Genomic DNA, 18489 nt, shown 5'->3' on the forward strand with positions numbered 1-18489 from the left:
TTGCAGATATACTCGTACTCCAATACAGTTGTTTATTTTTGTGTCAAGTGTTTAGTTTTGATAAATCTATGACTTTACTCGGAGATTACCCGCGTACAATAGGGCTTTAGTGTCTTAGTGCTATAAGAAGTAGCTATCGCTTCAAAATCATTTGTAACAAACAATACCTACTTACTTATATCCTAAGTAGAGCCTTGACAGCTGAGTGGCTTAACATTGCATTCTAGGGTAGCCGGTTCGAATCCTTGAATAATCCAAGCTTGGATTTATTGTTCACTAAGTATGTGTAAAATTTATTTTAATAATTTTATAATGTATTCATGTACTTACTGGCGAAATACTTGCTAAATAAGAATTTAAAACTGTATTTCGACCGACTGATGTCGACCTTTACTTTACGTCAGATAGGTTATTCTCATTTTAGCGGTTTCTTTGATGGTGTCAACAAAATATTAATGTAATGTTTATAACAATAAAATGTTTATTATAAATGTGAGTATATAATAATATAATTATAGTATAAATGAAACAGTTTATAACAATAATACATTTGTTTATTCAAGTAACAAAAGACTCTTCAGGTAAGTAGATCTTATTATTTTTTAGTGTTAGTTAATACCAATAATAAGGATTAACAAATTATTTTTCTTAATGTGGATAAGGTAAAAATCATTGACAATACAATGCTAGATTTAACTTATTTCAAAAACAATGTCATTAAAGTAGTGAATAGTAGTAATGTAGTTGGTAATATTACTGCGGCTGAGTCTCTTGCGGCGTCTAGAATGATCTGCACGTTATCTGTGCCCCACTGCATACTGTTTCTAGCCGATTGAATGGCACTGATACCTACTGAGTACTCGGGTATGGTCTCTTGGTTTTCTTGAAGCCATTGTTCCATCTGTAAAATAAATTTAATAAATGTATATATATATATATATATATATATAAAACAAAAATTACAGAAAACAACACTTAGGCCCATATAGGTAGTTAATTGGGGTAAGTGCATCTGCGTAAGAAGGCTATTCCGCTTGTTAGGCTCGTACTATCTTTAGCATTATCTACAATTATATTCCTATTGAAACGGACAATACCACAAAACAACATCCTTTCACTTTTATTATTTATTTTATTTTATATTTTTTTGTACTCGAAAGAACACAAAAACAAAATTTAACAATAAGAAGAAAAGCAAAAGTCTACCTATTTTTATTAGAAATATTCGTCTAGTAGGACTGAGAGAGTAGTAGTTTACAGAGAAGAAGACAGATAGCCGCCTATTGTACTTATGTTTTTATTCGTATGTTTATGTCCTTTGTATATGTCGTTGTGCAATAAAGTATTATTGATTGATTGATTGACAGATAGCTATTAGCAAATGCTTGTAGTCTTAAGCCTGAGATAAATTATAATTAAATGCTGAACTATAATGGTCACAGCCTAGTTTAGTGGGTACTGGAAAGTAGAGCCGAATTCTTGAGCATTGTAATCATACAATCAACGCCTCTCGCAAGGTTGGAAGGATACGCAGTTAGGAAATAATTTTAATATTTACTTACAGCAGTGAGACCCTCTTCGTCCATATAACTTGCTAAGTTACTCAGAAGACTGTTGAACCACGTTTGTAGAACGACTCTGTAATAAAAACGTTTAACATATAACTTTTTCTACTTTAACAAGTTATGATCTGTCTCTAAAATAAACATGTCTAAAGTCTTGGATAGTCCAGATAAATCATTACAGACATTGTGATCCTTTAGGTTTTGAAGTCAAGTACCTATTTTGATTAACATGCGATTCGAGGCATGAAACTGCTGGCGATGTGTGTCCTATTTTTTAACATCAATGTTTGCTTGCTTGCACACCATAAGTTACTGTATGATCCAAGATATACCTTGGTTACCTACCTACTAAATGTATTCTATCTAGATTGGGTAAAAAGCAGTGGAATGAGAAATATCTCTTACAATTATCTTTATGTGACTTATTATTTATAGATTTGACGCATTAATTACATGGCTTGATGTAGTAATACAGCTATCATCAAAACGATCTTGGAACTCGAATTTTTGAAGGGACACAGACTACGGGTTGTTGACCTTTTATTCAGATTATAGGTATTATAGTATGACACGTCTTGAAATCGGGACGTCGTGTCGCCTGTTATTCCTGCCAGTCTCAAAGAAATTTGCAAAAAGAACTTCGTCAATCTAAACAACAATGTAAACTACTTACGCGGATCTGATATCATCGATATTTTCCTTGATAAAATCAAGCGCAGCGTGAGTATTTTTGCGATCTCCCATGAATAGGAAAGTGAATGCGTTCAGCCTGTCTTGTGCCTTAACGTCGTCGCTTAGTATCATTTCCAGGTATCTGAAAATAACAAAAAATATTGGCACTATAATATTGACTGCTTCGTGTAAACCATAAGAAAAAATGTTTAAATTACACTCAAGTTTTCGTTACCTATAGCATACTATTTTTATAAGTACCTATGGCTGCTCCAATTGACACATCAAGCTATTAGAAAACTATTTCTAGATAAGTAAATTATCATCTGGGCATCTGCATCACTTGTGATGTGACTCTACAGTTATAATTCAATATACTATATTTTCTACCATGTTAAACAAGTTCCTTAGTCAAGATGATAGAATTATCTCTGGAATTCTGTTTTATTTTGACCTATCAATATTAATACATAAATTGTGTCAGTATTAGTGATAAATAATTTAAATGTTTACTCTTTAACTGCTTGTTCGTCGTTTGTGCATCCAAGAGCTCTAAGCATGGCGACTTGGTCGGCTTGGTTATTAGACTGGATGCGGCGATCGTAAATGGACTTCCACTCCTCATATCCTCCTTCATGGATACCTTTGCAGAAAACGTGACGCCTGATGTTTGGATTCACACTGAAAAAAAAAACAATTATGGTTGACGCACAATTAGTCTTACGCACCAGACAGTTCTGTGCAGCAACAATTAAATATATAATTTTAATTAACTCTACCCCAGTTGAAATGAAATTGAAAAGTAAGTGGTATAATTTTCACATTATTATTTTGTGATATTTTGATTATGATTTGAAATTCTAATCTTTTAGTTGATTTTTACGACATTCCTAATAAAATATAGTAGCATTTAAAGCTGTAGATTATTTTTTATCCCTAGTATAAATTTAAAAGAAAAGAATGATGAAGCGAAACAAATGTGCCAGTTTTGTGAGCTTTTAGTTTGAAGGTGCGTCAAATTTCCTATATATCGATATAAAAACGTTACTCTCCTTGATTACCCTAAAGTAATCTTACTATGAGTAAATAGTGTTTAGTCACGCTATCCTTGTCAGTTTCAAATAAGTATGGTTTAGTTCTAATTTACTTAATCTTGTCTGAATTTCTACACACAAGAACAATGTCCCTGATTCCTGCAGCCACCTCCTAATTTTATTTTAAGTTATAAGTAAATGTCGTTTGTTTATCCGCCGAAAAGAAAAGAGACGGATGATTGACATCTGTTACTTTGAAAATGAATGAATAACCCGAGCGAATCTCATAGGTATTTCGCTAGTATGCAACCCGTTTAACGTGTGTAGTCAACTTAATTTGGTCGGAAAATTCGCTATTATGTAAAAAATTGAGAGGGTGTTTTATAAATTTTATTCCCGGCGATGTCCCTTTTCTTTTCGGCGGAAAAAAATTAGAGGTATAGCATAAAATAAAATTAGATGGTGTACTGGAATCAGTAATAGCGTAATTTTATTGTCCGTTTTATAAATTTACAGGGAATTGTGCCAAAACTGCTTGCATGACAATAGATAACAAGGAATACTACGATATTTTTAATACAGCTACATATCTGTTATTTTATATTAATTTAAATACCTGACAGTATTTCGAGCTGCAAATTTGGCAACCGCGTCATTGATACATCCCTCATGTCCAATACTGCATGCGAAGTTCAATATGTAGAAACGGTTAAGAGTTCTCGTCAAAGGTTCTTCGGTTAAAGGTACGTCGTAGCCAACCTCTGTGATTACTGCGTCTAAGAATTCGTAGAGAATTTTCTGAAATTTACAATTAAATTTACAAATAACGCCTTGTGAAAGTTTATCAACGATAAGTTAAGTGAGATTGCTATTGTTTGTTTGGCAGGCACAAACATTCTGATAATAATATGTTTTGGACGGTGAACATTAGCTTTAAAGTTTTTATATGAATGAGGAAATTATACTATATCCTCGTAACGCCCGGATTTCCAGACACAATAGTTAAACAATGGGATTTGGATTTTAAAAGGCATTTGGGCCTTACGACCATATTAGTATGAGACTATCAAAATATTACACTAATAAACTCAAAACAAAATGGTCAACGGACCCGTTGGAACTGCAACACGTATGAAATGTCGAGGTGTGTAAAATGAATAACGAAGAAAAGAATAGAGAAAAAGGTTTTTTGTTTATCTACTTACATCGAACTCTTCCAAAGAATCAGGTAAATGTAGGAATCTGTTTCTCAGCCAGCTGAAACCACTAATAGCAGGATACCATACGTAGTAGTTTGTCTCCTGTTTCAAAAAGTCTAGAACTTGGAATCCAAGATCATAAGTGATCCTTTGAGAACGCATCAATGCAAATACGTCGTCCACTATCTGAAAACAGAAAATTATAATTATTTTGATTAACCTCTCCAGTGGAAAGATAAATATAACTATTTAACCTTTTCAAAAGTTATATATTTCGTTACCTGTGCTCTGTTCAAATGGTGAATAGTAGAAGAGTTTTCTTTTAGTGCAGCAGCGATCATTTCCCAGTTATGAGTATCATAGTTGACACGATAAATACCTGAACAAAAATAAATATTTCGATTACTCTTCAAAAAATAATATTGTTTATACCTAATAAAAAGGCTTGTTAAAATACATTATTAGATGCAGAGTACGATAATTTCAATACCTACCTTTCTGTTTGACGTTAAATATGACCCAATGGTGTCCAGGATTTGATTGAATTTCCATCTCGTTGTCAATCATGACATGTGATGGTGTCAGATTTTCCCAGTTTGGATTTTCTCCAGTAGTGAAGGTAAGAGGAATAGGCCATTGTTGGCGAATTTCTGATGCAGAGCCACTGATGAAAAATCTTTCCTGGTAAACAAAATAAGCCCGTAAAATGTGAATTGATATGGTAAATTATTTTGATTTCAACACCTTTTATAAAGATTCTTAGAATTATTGGCCGTTGGTCCCGGTAACTACTTACTGATGTAAGTAAGTAGCCGTTACATGAGCCATGTCAGGGGCCTTTAGCGGCTCAATAGTAACCCTGACACTAGGGTTGATGAGGTTGGTACTCCACCTCACAACCCACACGATGGAAGAAGAAGAAGAATTATTCTGTTAATAGGCTCATTAAAAATAAAACATCTATTTATCGACGTCACGACAATCGTTAAACTGCTCGCGTAAATATTTAATGTAAGCGTCACAGTTTCATAATCGATTTACCACGACTTGCATCGAATAGTAAATACGTCTTCTTTAATACATAAATACATACATAAACTCACGCCTGTTTCCCACCGAGGTAAGCAGAAACTATTGAATTCTATTCTTGTTTAATAGTATTTAAATAGTAAAAGTATTGGAATTATTAAAACTATTAGGATGGCTGTTCACAATGCAGTACTTGTCCCTACGCTGAAGTACGGTAGTGAATGTTGATATGGCAGAAGAAGCATGAAAGTAGGATTAATGCCGTAGAAATGAGATCTTTGCGTAGCATCTGCGGTGTGAAGTTGAGTGATAAAGTGAGAAACAGTGTGATAAAACAGAGATGTGGTGTAAAATTCGATATAGTGACTAAGATTGAGAAGGGAATGGTGACCGTCAGGATGGCCTGTCACTACCCTAATTTTACATCGAAGTAATTATTAAAAGTTAGTGCTCAGTTGCTACCAGTTGGTACCGATCGTTAGATAGTTGGTACCCTTGATTTAAAGAAAATAATCTACTTTTTTAGGTGACGCGCCATTCTAGCATCAGAATGGCTGGTCACCTATGCAATGAGAACACATTAATAGAGTTTATTTATAACCAATAGTTGGTACTAACTGGTACCTTCATATACGTAGTTTTGGACCTCATAACTTTTAAGGATAAAAAGTTATTATGGATTTACTATTTCGATGTCGTAACACCTACAGAATTAAATGAGTAATTCGGAAATTGAACACATAAGCGATATTATATCAGCAGGCGCCATCTAATAAAATTTATTTACCGCTTATGGTGTTCAATTTCCTATTGAACCGCTTATGTGTTCAATTTCCTATTGAACACATAAGCGGGCTGGCAGAGGAAGACCGAGAAGGACTTACGATGACCAAATTGGAGATGTCCTTAGAAAAGGTTTAATACGATCTACTCTGAACCCGCGTGCGTGTATGAAACGATTGATGAATGTGGAGGTAGCAAGAAAAGTGTGTCAGGATCGAAGCAAATGGAATTCTATAGTCTCTGCTTACCCCGGTGGGAAATAGGCGTGAGTTTATGTATGTATGTATTAGTATCTTCATCGATACATCTAATTTCTATAGATAAATAAGATACTCAATGCAAAGTCGATTCGCTTCTTTTAAATAAAATAATTTGATAGTGAGTACCTGTGTAAGCTTCAAAAGTCCACTATTCATGTTGACGTCCACTGTCAGTATCGGATAGCCAGGCACATCTACCCAGTACTTTAAAATTGCATCTATGAGGAGATTGGAAGGAATTGTGTTGTCTTCCGAAACGGCTTTAGAAAATGCGCTATAAAGATCTTCAGGGTGAGCGTGTTCGTATGCTCTGGTTAAAGAGAAATAATTTAATAAATAAACAAAAACAAAAATACAACCGATGGCAACAGAGAACGTTTGTAAAACGTCAGCAAAATTATTCACTGTACTATAATTAAGAAACTGACACCTTGAAGGGGACTTAACTATTAGTCGTATCAAAGAAAGATACGATTTCAATATGTTTTTCTTGTCAACAAATTAGAACCTTAAAGAATTTAAAGTGAAGGTATATTAAAGGAAGGTAATACTAACTTTTCAACCAGAAAGTAGTTAAGTGCTTTCTTGAAAGTATTTTCAGAGACAAAATGTTTCATCATAAGCAGCAACGACGCGCCTTTTGAGTAACTGATGCCACTGAAGTGACCAGTTACCTCAGCCGGGCTGTTTACTGCATGTTGCAACGCTCTAGTATTAGCAGAAGAATCAGTCGACAATGCGCTGTGAACGTACATAATGTTGAACTGATCTTCTAACTCCATTGACTTGTCTACCTGTAAATTATTGCACCAACATAATAGTAATGTCTGTTTTACGTATTTTGTTCGGAATATTAAGCTACCCTTCATGAATATCGATTTTGGTAATAATGAATTAATTATTAACTACTTATTATAAGCTACTTAATTGCTTTGTGATCCTTAGTATCCTAGGACATTGCAAGCTGATTGTCCGAAATTAAGATGATCTGTGATTTGAACGGTACGTTAAGCAGTGGTTCCAGTTTTTATTTACTTAAGTATGTCAAATAAGCCATATTTGGGCTTTTGGCGGATCAATAGTAACCCTTACACTATGGATAATGGGGTCGGTCATTTACCTCACAATCTACACGATAAAGAAGATACAAACATTATTCAAATATCAATACATGTATGATAAAAGAATAAAAAAATAACACTTACACCATCCATTGCAAAATACTCGAAGTAGCTAGCGAAACCTTCATTAATCCAGACATTGTTCCACCATCTACAAGTTATGAGGTTTCCAAACCACTTGTGAGCTAGTTCATGAGCAGTAATGGTAGCGATACTCATTTTGTCAACTGCGTTGGTTTCTCCATCTTCATTTAGTAGCCGGAGTTCTCTAAAATATAAAAATCATTCATTTAAAACTTTGTTATCGCATTTTGCTTTCTTTTTATTATTCATATGCAGACTGGTACTGATTTTGCAATACGATAATCAAAATTAAGACTGATGTGACATATTAATTATTGTTATCAAGTCCTCATTACAGTCTATAGAAAATTATTGATTGCTTTCGCCGCTTATTACCTGTAACTTACTAATCCCCAGTTTTCTGTGGCGCCAGACGCCCAATCAGGAACAGCTATTTGATCGTTCTTTAAATCTTTCTCCATGGCATAGTAATCAATTTGGAAATAATTTGACAACCACTTTGTGAGTGGCGGACCAACTTCCAGAGCGTATTCCCCTTGGCCTTCAGCGTTTGGTCTAGCAATAATACGATACGAAGCAGCTTCGTCGTTATTATCAGCTATTACCTTAAACTCCTCGCTGATATGAACAGTGACCAAATAGGCTGACATTCTAGGTGTTGTGTGGAATATTTCTTTCACGCGATCTCCCATTCTGTAACAAACGATTTGTGCAATATTTTCAATAAAAATATAATACATCTCATTAAAAAATGTTAGGTCGTCGGTCAGCATGAATACGTACAGTATTTCTTCAGCGACCCTCATGTTAGAATAAGAAGGGCCAAAGTTTGGAGGTCTGTTGATGGTAATATTGAATGTCGATTTAAATCCGGGCTCGTCAAAACAGGGAAAAGCTTGCCTCGAGTTGACGGGTTGAAGATGGCTAGCGGCATACCAACTGTAGAAAACATAATTATAGTAATTATTATCACCGTTGCAGATTGAAAAGATGCAATAGTATCTTATAAGTAATAATGTATTGGTTAACTTACTGAATTTTACCATCATCTCCTTTGTAACTACCTCTAAAAATACCTCTTGATAGAGGGGTTTCATTAATATTTCCAATGTAGACTATTTTTATTATGTAAGTCTCATCATTAACTAAGGTTACCCCATCTCTTAGATAGATTTTTAGAAAATGATATTCTCGGACCCTTTCAATTGGTGTTTCCTCATTAAGAAGAACAGGAACACCAAGTTCATTTGTAACAGTCACTTCCTGGATTTCTCGTACATTTTCTTGAATTGTGAGTACATTGATGTCTGATTTCGTGGCCTAAAATAAATCTCAGAATAATAATTGTTTATTTTCATTTATGACTTAGATGATTTAAGTGACTTAATATTGCTTACCTTAACCCAAATAGTCACAATACCATCGAACGTAAAGGCTTCTTTATCAGTTTCAGCTTCAAAGTATGGAGTTATTTCTACATTGAAATGGATGGGGTCTAAATCTTCTGGAAGACGGTAGGAGTCACTATCTCTGACATCATTTCGACTATAGGTCTCTTCATAATCTAAAGGAAATTCCGCTTTTATGATAGCCAAAAGCGCTGGTAAGAATACCAGCTTAAACAATAACCCCATTGCGCTAGAAATTTGAAACAAATTCCATTATAGATACAATACTAATTAGAATTAATTTACTAATATTTAATGTACTTCATTATATTACTGTAAACTTGGGTTGAAGCCTAAGAAACCTTGATGTGTACACTCATCAGTGTGTTTAAACTACTTTAGAAGAAATAAAAATACTTACTCTTCCGTCAAAATCCGCGTTTGAAATGACGCTGTTAAACCTTTCGTCCCAACTATAATATTCTTAATCTATAGCAATCAATTTGTTGATAATAATATTTATTGTGTTATCAGGATTAAAATTACCTATATCAGTGTGCTCTTACTAATTTGCCGATGACACATTATCATACTGATAAATTCTAGTCTTAATTTTTATCAATTATAGTTGCTTTTAAAATAACATCGACAAGGGTTTAACTAAAGGGTAATTACAATATCAAGATTGCACCTAAAATTTTCGTAAGTTTAGGTTCCTGGATATCAAGGATGACTCACGCATGATACCACCTCCCCGTGGTGAATCCAACCTGACCTTTAGTCAGTCTGGTGGTGATTGTATCGTTCTGTTCAGGCTTGGATTAGCATTAGTCATTAATATTTTTTCCTTCCAATATATCGTGTAATATCTTAGGCAAAGCTGGGGTCGGAGACGTGTATGAACCAATGCAGCGTGAATCGTCCCCTTTACAAATAAAATTGACTACCTATTGTGTGAGAATATGATAGCAGTTGAAATTTTCCTAAAAAAAAATTATCTAGGTTATTTTAGCTAGGTTTTAGTAGGTAGGTAGGCATATCTAGGTTCGCGAGATACAGTTTTATAGAGTAGGTAACTCACTAATTAATTATTTTTATTGACATTCTTATTTAGCAGACTTGGACAAATATTTTATTAATTTATCTTAGTGATAGTTGGACGGCTTACCGGACCTATTACATTGGTCTAATAAAGCTCGGTGAAGTGCACAGGTGTACTTGGTTTCTTATGTAAGCTTTTTTTTCAATTTGTTTATGGATACCACAATACTTGAGTTTCATGTTCTTAAAATAAGCATTGAAAACAATATTTATCCACGTTCATATTATGATGATTCGTTACGTGTATGACCGGCTTTACCTTGCCTTATATCTATGTTCAAAATAATATTTGAAATAGTAAAATCCAAAAATATATATAATTATGTGGAATCAAATTCAGAAATATTATAACTCAGAAAAAACATTTTTTTTTTTAAATATCAAGTTTATTTCGCATTGTTTTAACTACAAATGTAAACTATTACGTCAACTAGTCGTCGATAAGTTAAATTTGGGTCATACAGCTCTCATTTCATATTCCCAAAATTACTACAGTTAATGCTGCATCATCTCATGCTACTAAGGCTAAAGTAGCCATGATAAGTAGCATGGCGAGTGACATCACAACCTTTGTAGAACCGCCTCTGGCTGCTGCTAATACGGTGTCAGCATTTGTTGTACCCCACTGCATGTTAGCGCGCGCCGAACTGATTGCTGAGATTGCAGTAGCGTATTGAGCTGAATCGGACTGGGTTGAATGAAGCCATGCTTCATACTGCAAAAAGGAAAAAATATAACGAGTCTTTACAAATACCACCATAAACGAAAAACTTCAGTAATTTTCTATTTAAGAGAACAAACATACCTCTTGCAATCCAGCTCCATCAAGATAAGCAGCCAGATTACTAAGGCATGTGTGCACTGGTCGAGCGGGAGAATCTTCAACGTACCTGTAAGTAATTATTTTTTTTACAAATACTTATTTTTTGGAGAAATGCGTATCACATAACAGTGAAAAGAGCAAAGAAATCCATTTATGGTTTTTAAGATTACCCCTAACATACAGAAGACAAATTCTCACTTTGGACTTCCTTTTACACTATTTATTGATGAGGATTGATTAATAGGTACTTACGCAATTCTCATTTCATCAATATGATTCTTAACAAACTGCAAGACGGTGTTTGCGTTTTCTTGATTCCCAAGCAAAGCGTAGGTGAAAGAGTTGGCTTTGTCATGGGACCTTACGAATTTTGTCAAAGTCAGCTCTAAATATCTGGAAAAAAATAATGCATAATTATGAATGCCTACTTGACAAATCAAGCTTGAATTTGATAGAAAAGTCATGTATTTTGTTATCAGAGGGCCCTTGAAATAATAAAAATATTATAAAAAACTTGATAGTCCATAAAATAATTGAACAGATTCTGCTATTATACAAGTGACTACTGCGTAACAACATTTGATGGTTTAGTAAATAAATATTTATGAATAGAACATAATTTTATTATAATTTAAATATGAAAACATTTACCTTGTTAGCAGTAACGGGTCTTTGGCGGCACCAAGTGCTCTTAGCATTTCTAGTTGGTCATTAGCATAGTTTGTTGTGTTGGCGAGGTTCACCATAAACTCAAAGTCTACGTCTGTACCTTCTTTCACACCAATCACATAGACATTACGCCGGACACCAATGTTGACCCTAAAACAGGTAAACAATATAAATATAAAAAAAAATAAGGCACTCACAGTTGTTGTAGGTACCTATGTGAACAATTTGTACACTAAAAGCAGATAGATTATACTGAAATACTTCCGTGAAACTCCACATTCTACAGGGTGTTAGAGACACCGTGACAATACTGAGGGGGATGATTCAAACCATGAAAATGTTAGAGTATTTTTATTAGTTTTGCGACGGAAAATTCCACTTGAAATCAACTCAGAATCATGGTCTGAAGCATCCCTCAAAGATTTCGTTACAATGTCAATAACACCCTGTATAGTTATTACCTAATTGTATGGCTATAATAATAAATGATTCTATCTAGCTAAATAAATAAAAAGTATTTAAATAATGATTATAAGGATTTTTATTCGTATGTTTATGTCCTTTGTATATGTCGTTGTGCAATAAAGTATTATTGATTGATTGATTGATTATAATAAAAATGTTAGTAATAATTAAGAATATAAGATATTAGAAAAAAAAATAGGGATCTGTGCAAGTTATTCAATGCGTTGTTTCATCCCTACATTTATTGTCGTAGGCTCACCAAGAATAAATCTCCGTACTATCATTGACGCACTCTGATGATGACCCATCAGTTTCAGCACTGTAAATACAAACTTCATAACTTTCCATACTTAATTGGCATTACCCTTTATCTCGCCTTTGATAGCATTCGTTACTTCTCACCAAACAAATGAGGAATGCTAAGGGCTCTCTCAGTACTTTGACTGGATATACGCATGCATGGCAATCAGATGAATTTGTAAAGAAGTGGGTTAAAAAGGCCATTCTAAAAGCAATATGGCTATTTGACATTACTTGACATTGCGGACTTACTTATTTGTAATATTGTTTTAGGTATAGATGAATTGCTTTCATGTCACCTTTTTAACCCCCCAGGAATTTGAAGAAATAGTCAGGTTCACAATTTCTTACCAAACAAATTGATTGTTCCTGTATGCAACAAATCTATGCCGTGACTCGCGAACACAACCTTCGTGTCCAATTTGGCAGGCAAAATGAAGAATGATTTGCCGAGTCATGGTGTGAGTCGGAGATTCAGACGACGAAGTTTCATAGCCGTAGTACTCGATCGCATGTTCCAAGTAGCTCAAAATGAATGCCTAAAAATTATTGAAATTAATAATAATCAAATATTTTATTTTTAGCCGTTAGATACACAATAGTGCTGCAATATCTAAGACACTTTTTACAAAACATAACATAAGCTAACGACTATATTCCAATTGGAGTGGTTAGAGGTTCATCCATCGCAAGATGAACTGAGTACCCACACCTTACAGAGCTTTTCTAAGGCATTTTTTTAAGCTCTTTTTTGTTTAAGTTATATTTTTGTATCTATGTATTGCGTACCGTTATTCTTTAAAACCGTCACTACTCATTTGCATGTTAATTAATTTCAAATCATTTATCTTTGTAGTGATAATACGGACGACAAGAGTTGTTACCGCTTTTATATTGCGGTCTTTTTTTACGCAGGAAAAATGACTAAATAATTACGTCAAATTCAGCTTGTTTCTCCGGTAGGTGTCTCAAACGGTTCCTTAGCCAAGTGTAGCCAGAAATAGCGGGATCCCAGACGTGGTAGTTGACTTCCGTGCGGAGGAACTTCAATATTTGGAAACCGAAATTGTAACTCATCCTTCCGGACCTCATTAAAGCAAACACGTCATCCACGATCTAGAAAATAAATCAATAAATTAATAAGTTGACTACCTTAATATCGAAATTTATTATGAGGTTTATTTCATTGCTTTTTCTTCTCATTATTATTTACCTGCGCACGATTCAAATAATGTGTAGAATTAGGATTATTATATAAAGCGTCGGCGATAAGATTCCATGTTCTTTCGTCATAGTTAACTCGGTAGTGTCCTGAAAGAAATGTTTTGTAGTGTTAACGTAACATCCGCGAAAATATCTGTACAACAAATATACGTAGAAGGAATGAAAATAATACACAAATTCCAGAAAGACAAAACTATACAATAGCTAAACTACCTTAGATGAACTTAATAAATATGATGGATGAAGATGGATTCTTCATGCTCTTCCGGTTTATTTAAGGAAGGTATGTGCCCAATACGCTGTTTATGTTTTTTTTTATCTTAATGATTTCCATCGCTTTTTTAATACATGTATACGCAAGTGAGAATTTAGAATGCTATAATTATGATGTTTCGCTTAAAATATCTTACCATGCTGTAAATTATTGAATATAACCCATTCCTCTCCCGGATTTTTCGTAAGTACAATATTCGGTACATCCATTATATACACAGGAGTCAGGTTACCAAATGTAGGAGAGCTTTCTGTTGAGTATGTTATTGGTATAGGATATGTTACTTGTTCCGTTGGTGTAGCCGAAGAACTAATGAAGAAACGTTCCTGGAACATTTTTTTTAGTAAACATCAAAGTCATAAAAAAGCTAAGAGAAGAAGTCAGATGTAGAAGTAAGATGATCCATGCATCGAAAGTCACGTTAAGGAGTTGGTCCCGGCTACTTTATGCTTAGTTATCCAGTCGTCATTATGACCCATGTCAGGGACTTTTGGCGGAAATTATTAAGAACATTAATGAATGGTCAAAACATTATTTGGTGTTATAGATACCTTGTCTGGTTCTTATACTGCCATAGTTTGGAATACCAAAAATGACACTTCATAGAAAAAATCTGATTAATTCCATAATTCTAATGAATTACCTTTTTAATAAATAAAGTAACAAGGTAACTTACTTGACTAAGTGACATGTCGCCGGTAGTATGGTCTATGTCAACATTCAGTATGGGATACCCAGGTTGATTTACCCAGATATTGTAATAGTTAGTAAAATTGAAATGTTGGTACGCAGATAGAGTATTGTCTTCACTAATAGCCTTTAAAAATGCATTCAAGAGATGCGTTTGATTCGTAGCTTCGTATGCGCTATAAGAAAATGGATTGAAAATGATAATGTTAGTCATATATATTGATATTTTTGATGCAAAATTAAATGTTATGCAAAATTGTTTAGAATCTGAAAAAACTTACTTATCAGTCAAAAAGTACTGGCATGTTTTTCTGAACGTTTCCTTTGTAATCATAGAAACGGTCATTCTTAAGAACGCTGCAGCTTTAGAATAACTGATAGTACCAAAATGGCCAGTAACTTCTGCTGGAGTATTCACTTCATGGTTCATAGGTACAGTAGAAACACTGGAGTCGAAAGACAAAGAAGTTTGAAGGTAGCGGTTGTTGAAATGCTCGTCTAGTTCGTATGTACCGAATACCTGTAATTTAAATAATTAAAGTAAGCTGAACATCAGTTTAAATTTACCGATGAACACGGCACAAAATGATAAGTATTATAAGATAATACGTATGGATAATAAATACCTTAGATATATCTAATACGTTTTGATTAAGCTAATGTGCGTAAAATATTACGTGACTCACTAATAATTCTCAAACAGCGTTCCGTACTTGGTCAAACGTTAAGAGGAACCAAATCTTCTTTTTGACATGACTTATGGCAGATATGCGTCAGTTGGAGTCGCAGATTAGTGTTATTTACCTCATTTGTGGCAATATAGCCAAAATAGCTGGCAAAACCTTCGTTGATCCAAGTGTTACTCCACCAATAACATGTGATAAGGTTACCAAACCATTTGTGCGCGAGCTCGTGTGAGATAAGGGTGGCTGAGTAATGTTCGACTGACATGAGCGTTTCACGAGGACTGGTGATCATGTACAGTTCTCTGCAAAATTCGTGAGCATTATATCACCTATTCATACTGTATCTAAACGAGCTTTATAAAACATAATTATTTTTTGTTTTGATGTCATGAAACCCTGTGGATAAATTATAATAATATATGTAATATTAATTATTGATAATGTAAAAGTGCTTATATTGAAACACAGTAATAGTCATAATGTCTCTGCTGCCTAAAGGTATAAAAAAAGGCATCGAGATAAACCTGTTTAGGTTTAGCGATGTTTGTTAACCAATGTATATGTAATTTATTAAGTGTTATTTAAAATATAAACAGTATTTAGCTACATTACAAATACCTCAAAATCATACCTGTAACTGACCATTCCCCAATTTTCAGTACCAGCAGAAGCCCAGTCAGGGGATGACACGTGGTCATTAAATAGATGCGGATGAAGAGTGGAGTAGGGGATTTCAAAATATTCATCAAAGAATTCTGTCATCTTTACTGTCAATTCTAAAGTACGGTTTGCCATACCAACTGTGTTGGATCTACCAATAATCCTGATTGGTGGATTATGGGTTGTGTCTTGAGCTATCACTTGGAATGTCTCACTGACTAAAAACGTTACAAGGTAGGATGACATTCTTGGCGTAGCAAAGAAATTGTCTTGAACTCGAGTGTTCTCAAACCTAAAATAAAAATAAGTGGAGTGTCAAGTTACGTGGGTGGAATCAGAGGTTAATTTTTGATATTTATTGTCTTACAAAGATGATGAGAAAGTAAAAACAATAGTTACCACCACCACAACGACTATAATAAAACATAAAAACACAATATCTCAGGCTTCTTATCTCTATGAGTTAAATACAATTTATCTACTTTTAGGAATAAAGCAGGTAACATTGTAAGACAGGACTCGTTGCTTGTCTGCTGTTACTTGCCGGGGGTGAAAAATATATGGAATTCGTAAGTCAAGATAAAAAAAAATATAAAAATAACTTACAATCGAATATATTCAATGCCAGTATTTGAAAATACGCCACTGTAGTTTATAGGTCTTGATATGTGAAGTCTGAAGACTGCCTTGAATAATGGTTCATCCCAACAGGGGAAAGCTTGTCTCGCATTATATGGTTGAAAATGTGTGGTCGCGTACACCCTAAAAATATCTTAATGTTTGTACACATCTCTAAATAATAAATCACGCGGTGCATTGTGGGTCCATTGCGCGACGATTTCTTAGCGATGACGCTACGTCGTACATATAAACTACATGCCACAACGTTCGTGACGACCACTCATAGTGGTACAATGACAAAACGTGCCGCCAACGCCCATGTGGTTTCTCTATTACTCTTTATTAATGATTGGAGAGAAAAATCATGTCATATACAATTTTACACCGACGAAATTAATAGTAACATACCTTTCGACACCATTGTCATCTATGTACCATCCTCTCCAAATACCTCTCTTCATTGGACCTTCATTCATTTCATTTTCATATTCGATCGTAAGAGTATAATTCACAGCAACTTCTAAGTCTTCGTCCAAGTTTATTATGATGAAATGGTACTCTGGTCTAATTTGTACCGGATTAGCTACGTTTAAAGGATGAGGAATATTATTTCTCATCAAACTGACTGAATGTATGGTATCAACATTAGCATGTAAAACTATTTGCTGTACATTTTCTTCCACTGCCTGAAAATTTGGATTAATTACGAGCGGGTTAAAAGGCCACATTGAATCATTTCCTCTAAAAAAGCAATATTGCTATAATTTGACATTGCGCACTTACTTTTATATGCCGAATTGTCAAAATGCAATATTGCTTTTTGTCGCCTTTTTCGATCGCCAGTGTTTTGATAATATTGTTATAATGTAATTTCCCCTGGACTATGAAAGCATGTTATTTTTAAGAAAGGTGTAAAGTTGTCATGGACAACATTCACTACTTTTCCCGACAATTAGCGCGTATATCTCTCACCAAACAAATGATGTTATAAAATACGACATAAAATAATTGTAAAAGTAATTTTACTCACCTGTATCACAATATCAACTTTTCCATCGTAACTATAAGGCCTATCTGTTCTTTCGTCGAAATACAAGTCAAGATACACATCATATTCTACTGGAATCACATTTTGAGGAAGTCGGTATAGTGCTGCATTTCTAGAAGCTACACTAAAATCAAAGTTAACTTCTGGAAAATCTCTTTCGTACGGTAACGGATGGTCAGCATGAGTATGTGCTAAGAGCACAATGCCCAAAAATACAAACAGATTAGACATTTCTGAAAAATATAAAATTTAACTGTAATTAACTACACTATTACACAAAGAACAATATTTAAATTGAAAATCTGAACACACCTGAAATAGTCCTTTACATTATGATAAATACTTACATTACCTACTACAACTTTATTGTAGATATTGTAAAAAAATAATCTGATAAGATGACAGTCTTATCAAATCCGCATCAAATTAATTTGGTAATTAATATACGGTTATTGGTACCTACCCTATATTACGAAAACCGGCATTCTTAATAGGCTTTACTAGCATTATCAATTAAGATAGCGATAATTCTGGTAAATATATTTCTTAAAAACATTGTACAGTATATGACAATACGACATAACTGACGCTCGTTATACACAAAGATGATTAGAGCAAAGAGAAACAAAAAGTGGACTAGAGGCCTTATCATAAAACAAAATGTAATAATAAATACCAGGTTTAAAATATAGGTCGTGCTACGAAAGAAGAGCCTCGGCCGTGGCGCGCTAGTGTCGGATATTCTGCATTTATGACTTGCCAATTGGTTTGCAATCACGCTTGATAGGTACTA

At 34.1% G+C, this 18489-nt stretch overlaps 2 protein-coding genes across 3 annotated transcripts; both read right to left on the bottom strand.

Moving 5' to 3' along the window:
• Positions 1-671: 671 nt before the first annotated feature.
• LOC126369584 (membrane alanyl aminopeptidase-like) lies at positions 672-9600 on the bottom strand. Its single transcript, XM_050014067.1, has 16 exons — positions 9557-9600; positions 9145-9385; positions 8781-9067; positions 8531-8686; positions 8123-8440; positions 7748-7931; positions 7098-7336; positions 6669-6852; positions 4965-5151; positions 4752-4849; positions 4477-4656; positions 3888-4069; positions 2751-2918; positions 2239-2379; positions 1563-1638; positions 672-901 (listed from the first exon to the last, which is right to left on the bottom strand). The coding sequence occupies exons 2-16, from the start codon at positions 9379-9381 to the stop codon at positions 698-700; spliced, it is 2841 nt and encodes a 946-aa protein (XP_049870024.1). The 5' UTR covers positions 9382-9385; positions 9557-9600; the 3' UTR covers positions 672-697.
• Positions 9601-10609: 1009 nt separating this feature from the next.
• On the bottom strand, positions 10610-18085 carry LOC126369583 (membrane alanyl aminopeptidase-like). Of its 2 annotated transcripts, XM_050014065.1 has the most exons (17): positions 18009-18085; positions 17679-17929; positions 17057-17334; positions 16634-16789; positions 15999-16319; positions 15486-15669; positions 14963-15201; positions 14668-14857; positions 14128-14317; positions 13707-13804; positions 13430-13609; positions 12845-13032; positions 12453-12512; positions 11711-11878; positions 11312-11452; positions 11042-11126; positions 10610-10951 (listed from the first exon to the last, which is right to left on the bottom strand). In XM_050014065.1, exons 2-17 carry the CDS (start codon positions 17925-17927, stop codon positions 10748-10750), a joined length of 2931 nt encoding a protein of 976 aa, XP_049870022.1. In that variant the 5' UTR covers positions 17928-17929; positions 18009-18085; the 3' UTR covers positions 10610-10747. The 2 variants fall into 2 exon arrangements, with proteins under 2 accessions (XP_049870022.1, XP_049870023.1); XM_050014066.1 differs by lacking the exon at positions 12453-12512 and having other exon boundaries at positions 18009-18082.
• Positions 18086-18489: the final 404 nt, after the last annotated feature.

The sequence above is a fragment of the Pectinophora gossypiella genome, chromosome 9 (genome assembly GCF_024362695.1).
Source record: "Pectinophora gossypiella chromosome 9, ilPecGoss1.1, whole genome shotgun sequence".
NCBI classification, from domain to species: domain Eukaryota; kingdom Metazoa; phylum Arthropoda; class Insecta; order Lepidoptera; family Gelechiidae; genus Pectinophora; species Pectinophora gossypiella.

What these genes read in the sequence shown, in the direction of transcription:
- LOC126369584 (XM_050014067.1), bottom strand. Translation starts at nt 9,381, where the DNA reads ATGGGGTTATTGTTTAAGCTGGTATTCTTACCAGCGCTTTTGGCTATC. An exon ending in TTGTGACTATTTGGGTTAAG is followed by an intron (nt 9,068 to 9,144) that starts GTAAGCAATATT and finishes GATTTATTTTAG; the next exon opens with GCCACGAAATCAGACATCAA. An exon ending in GACGAACAAGCAGTTAAAGA is followed by an intron (nt 2,380 to 2,750) that starts GTAAACATTTAA and finishes TGTTATTTTCAG; the next exon opens with ATACCTGGAAATGATACTAA.
- LOC126369583 (XM_050014065.1), bottom strand. Translation starts at nt 17,927, where the DNA reads ATGTCTAATCTGTTTGTATTTTTGGGCATTGTGCTCTTAGCACATACT. An exon ending in GGCATTGAATATATTCGATT is followed by an intron (nt 16,320 to 16,633) that starts GTAAGTTATTTT and finishes TTTTTATTTTAG; the next exon opens with GTTTGAGAACACTCGAGTTC. An exon ending in TGGGGAATGGTCAGTTACAG is followed by an intron (nt 15,670 to 15,998) that starts GTATGATTTTGA and finishes CGAATTTTGCAG; the next exon opens with AGAACTGTACATGATCACCA.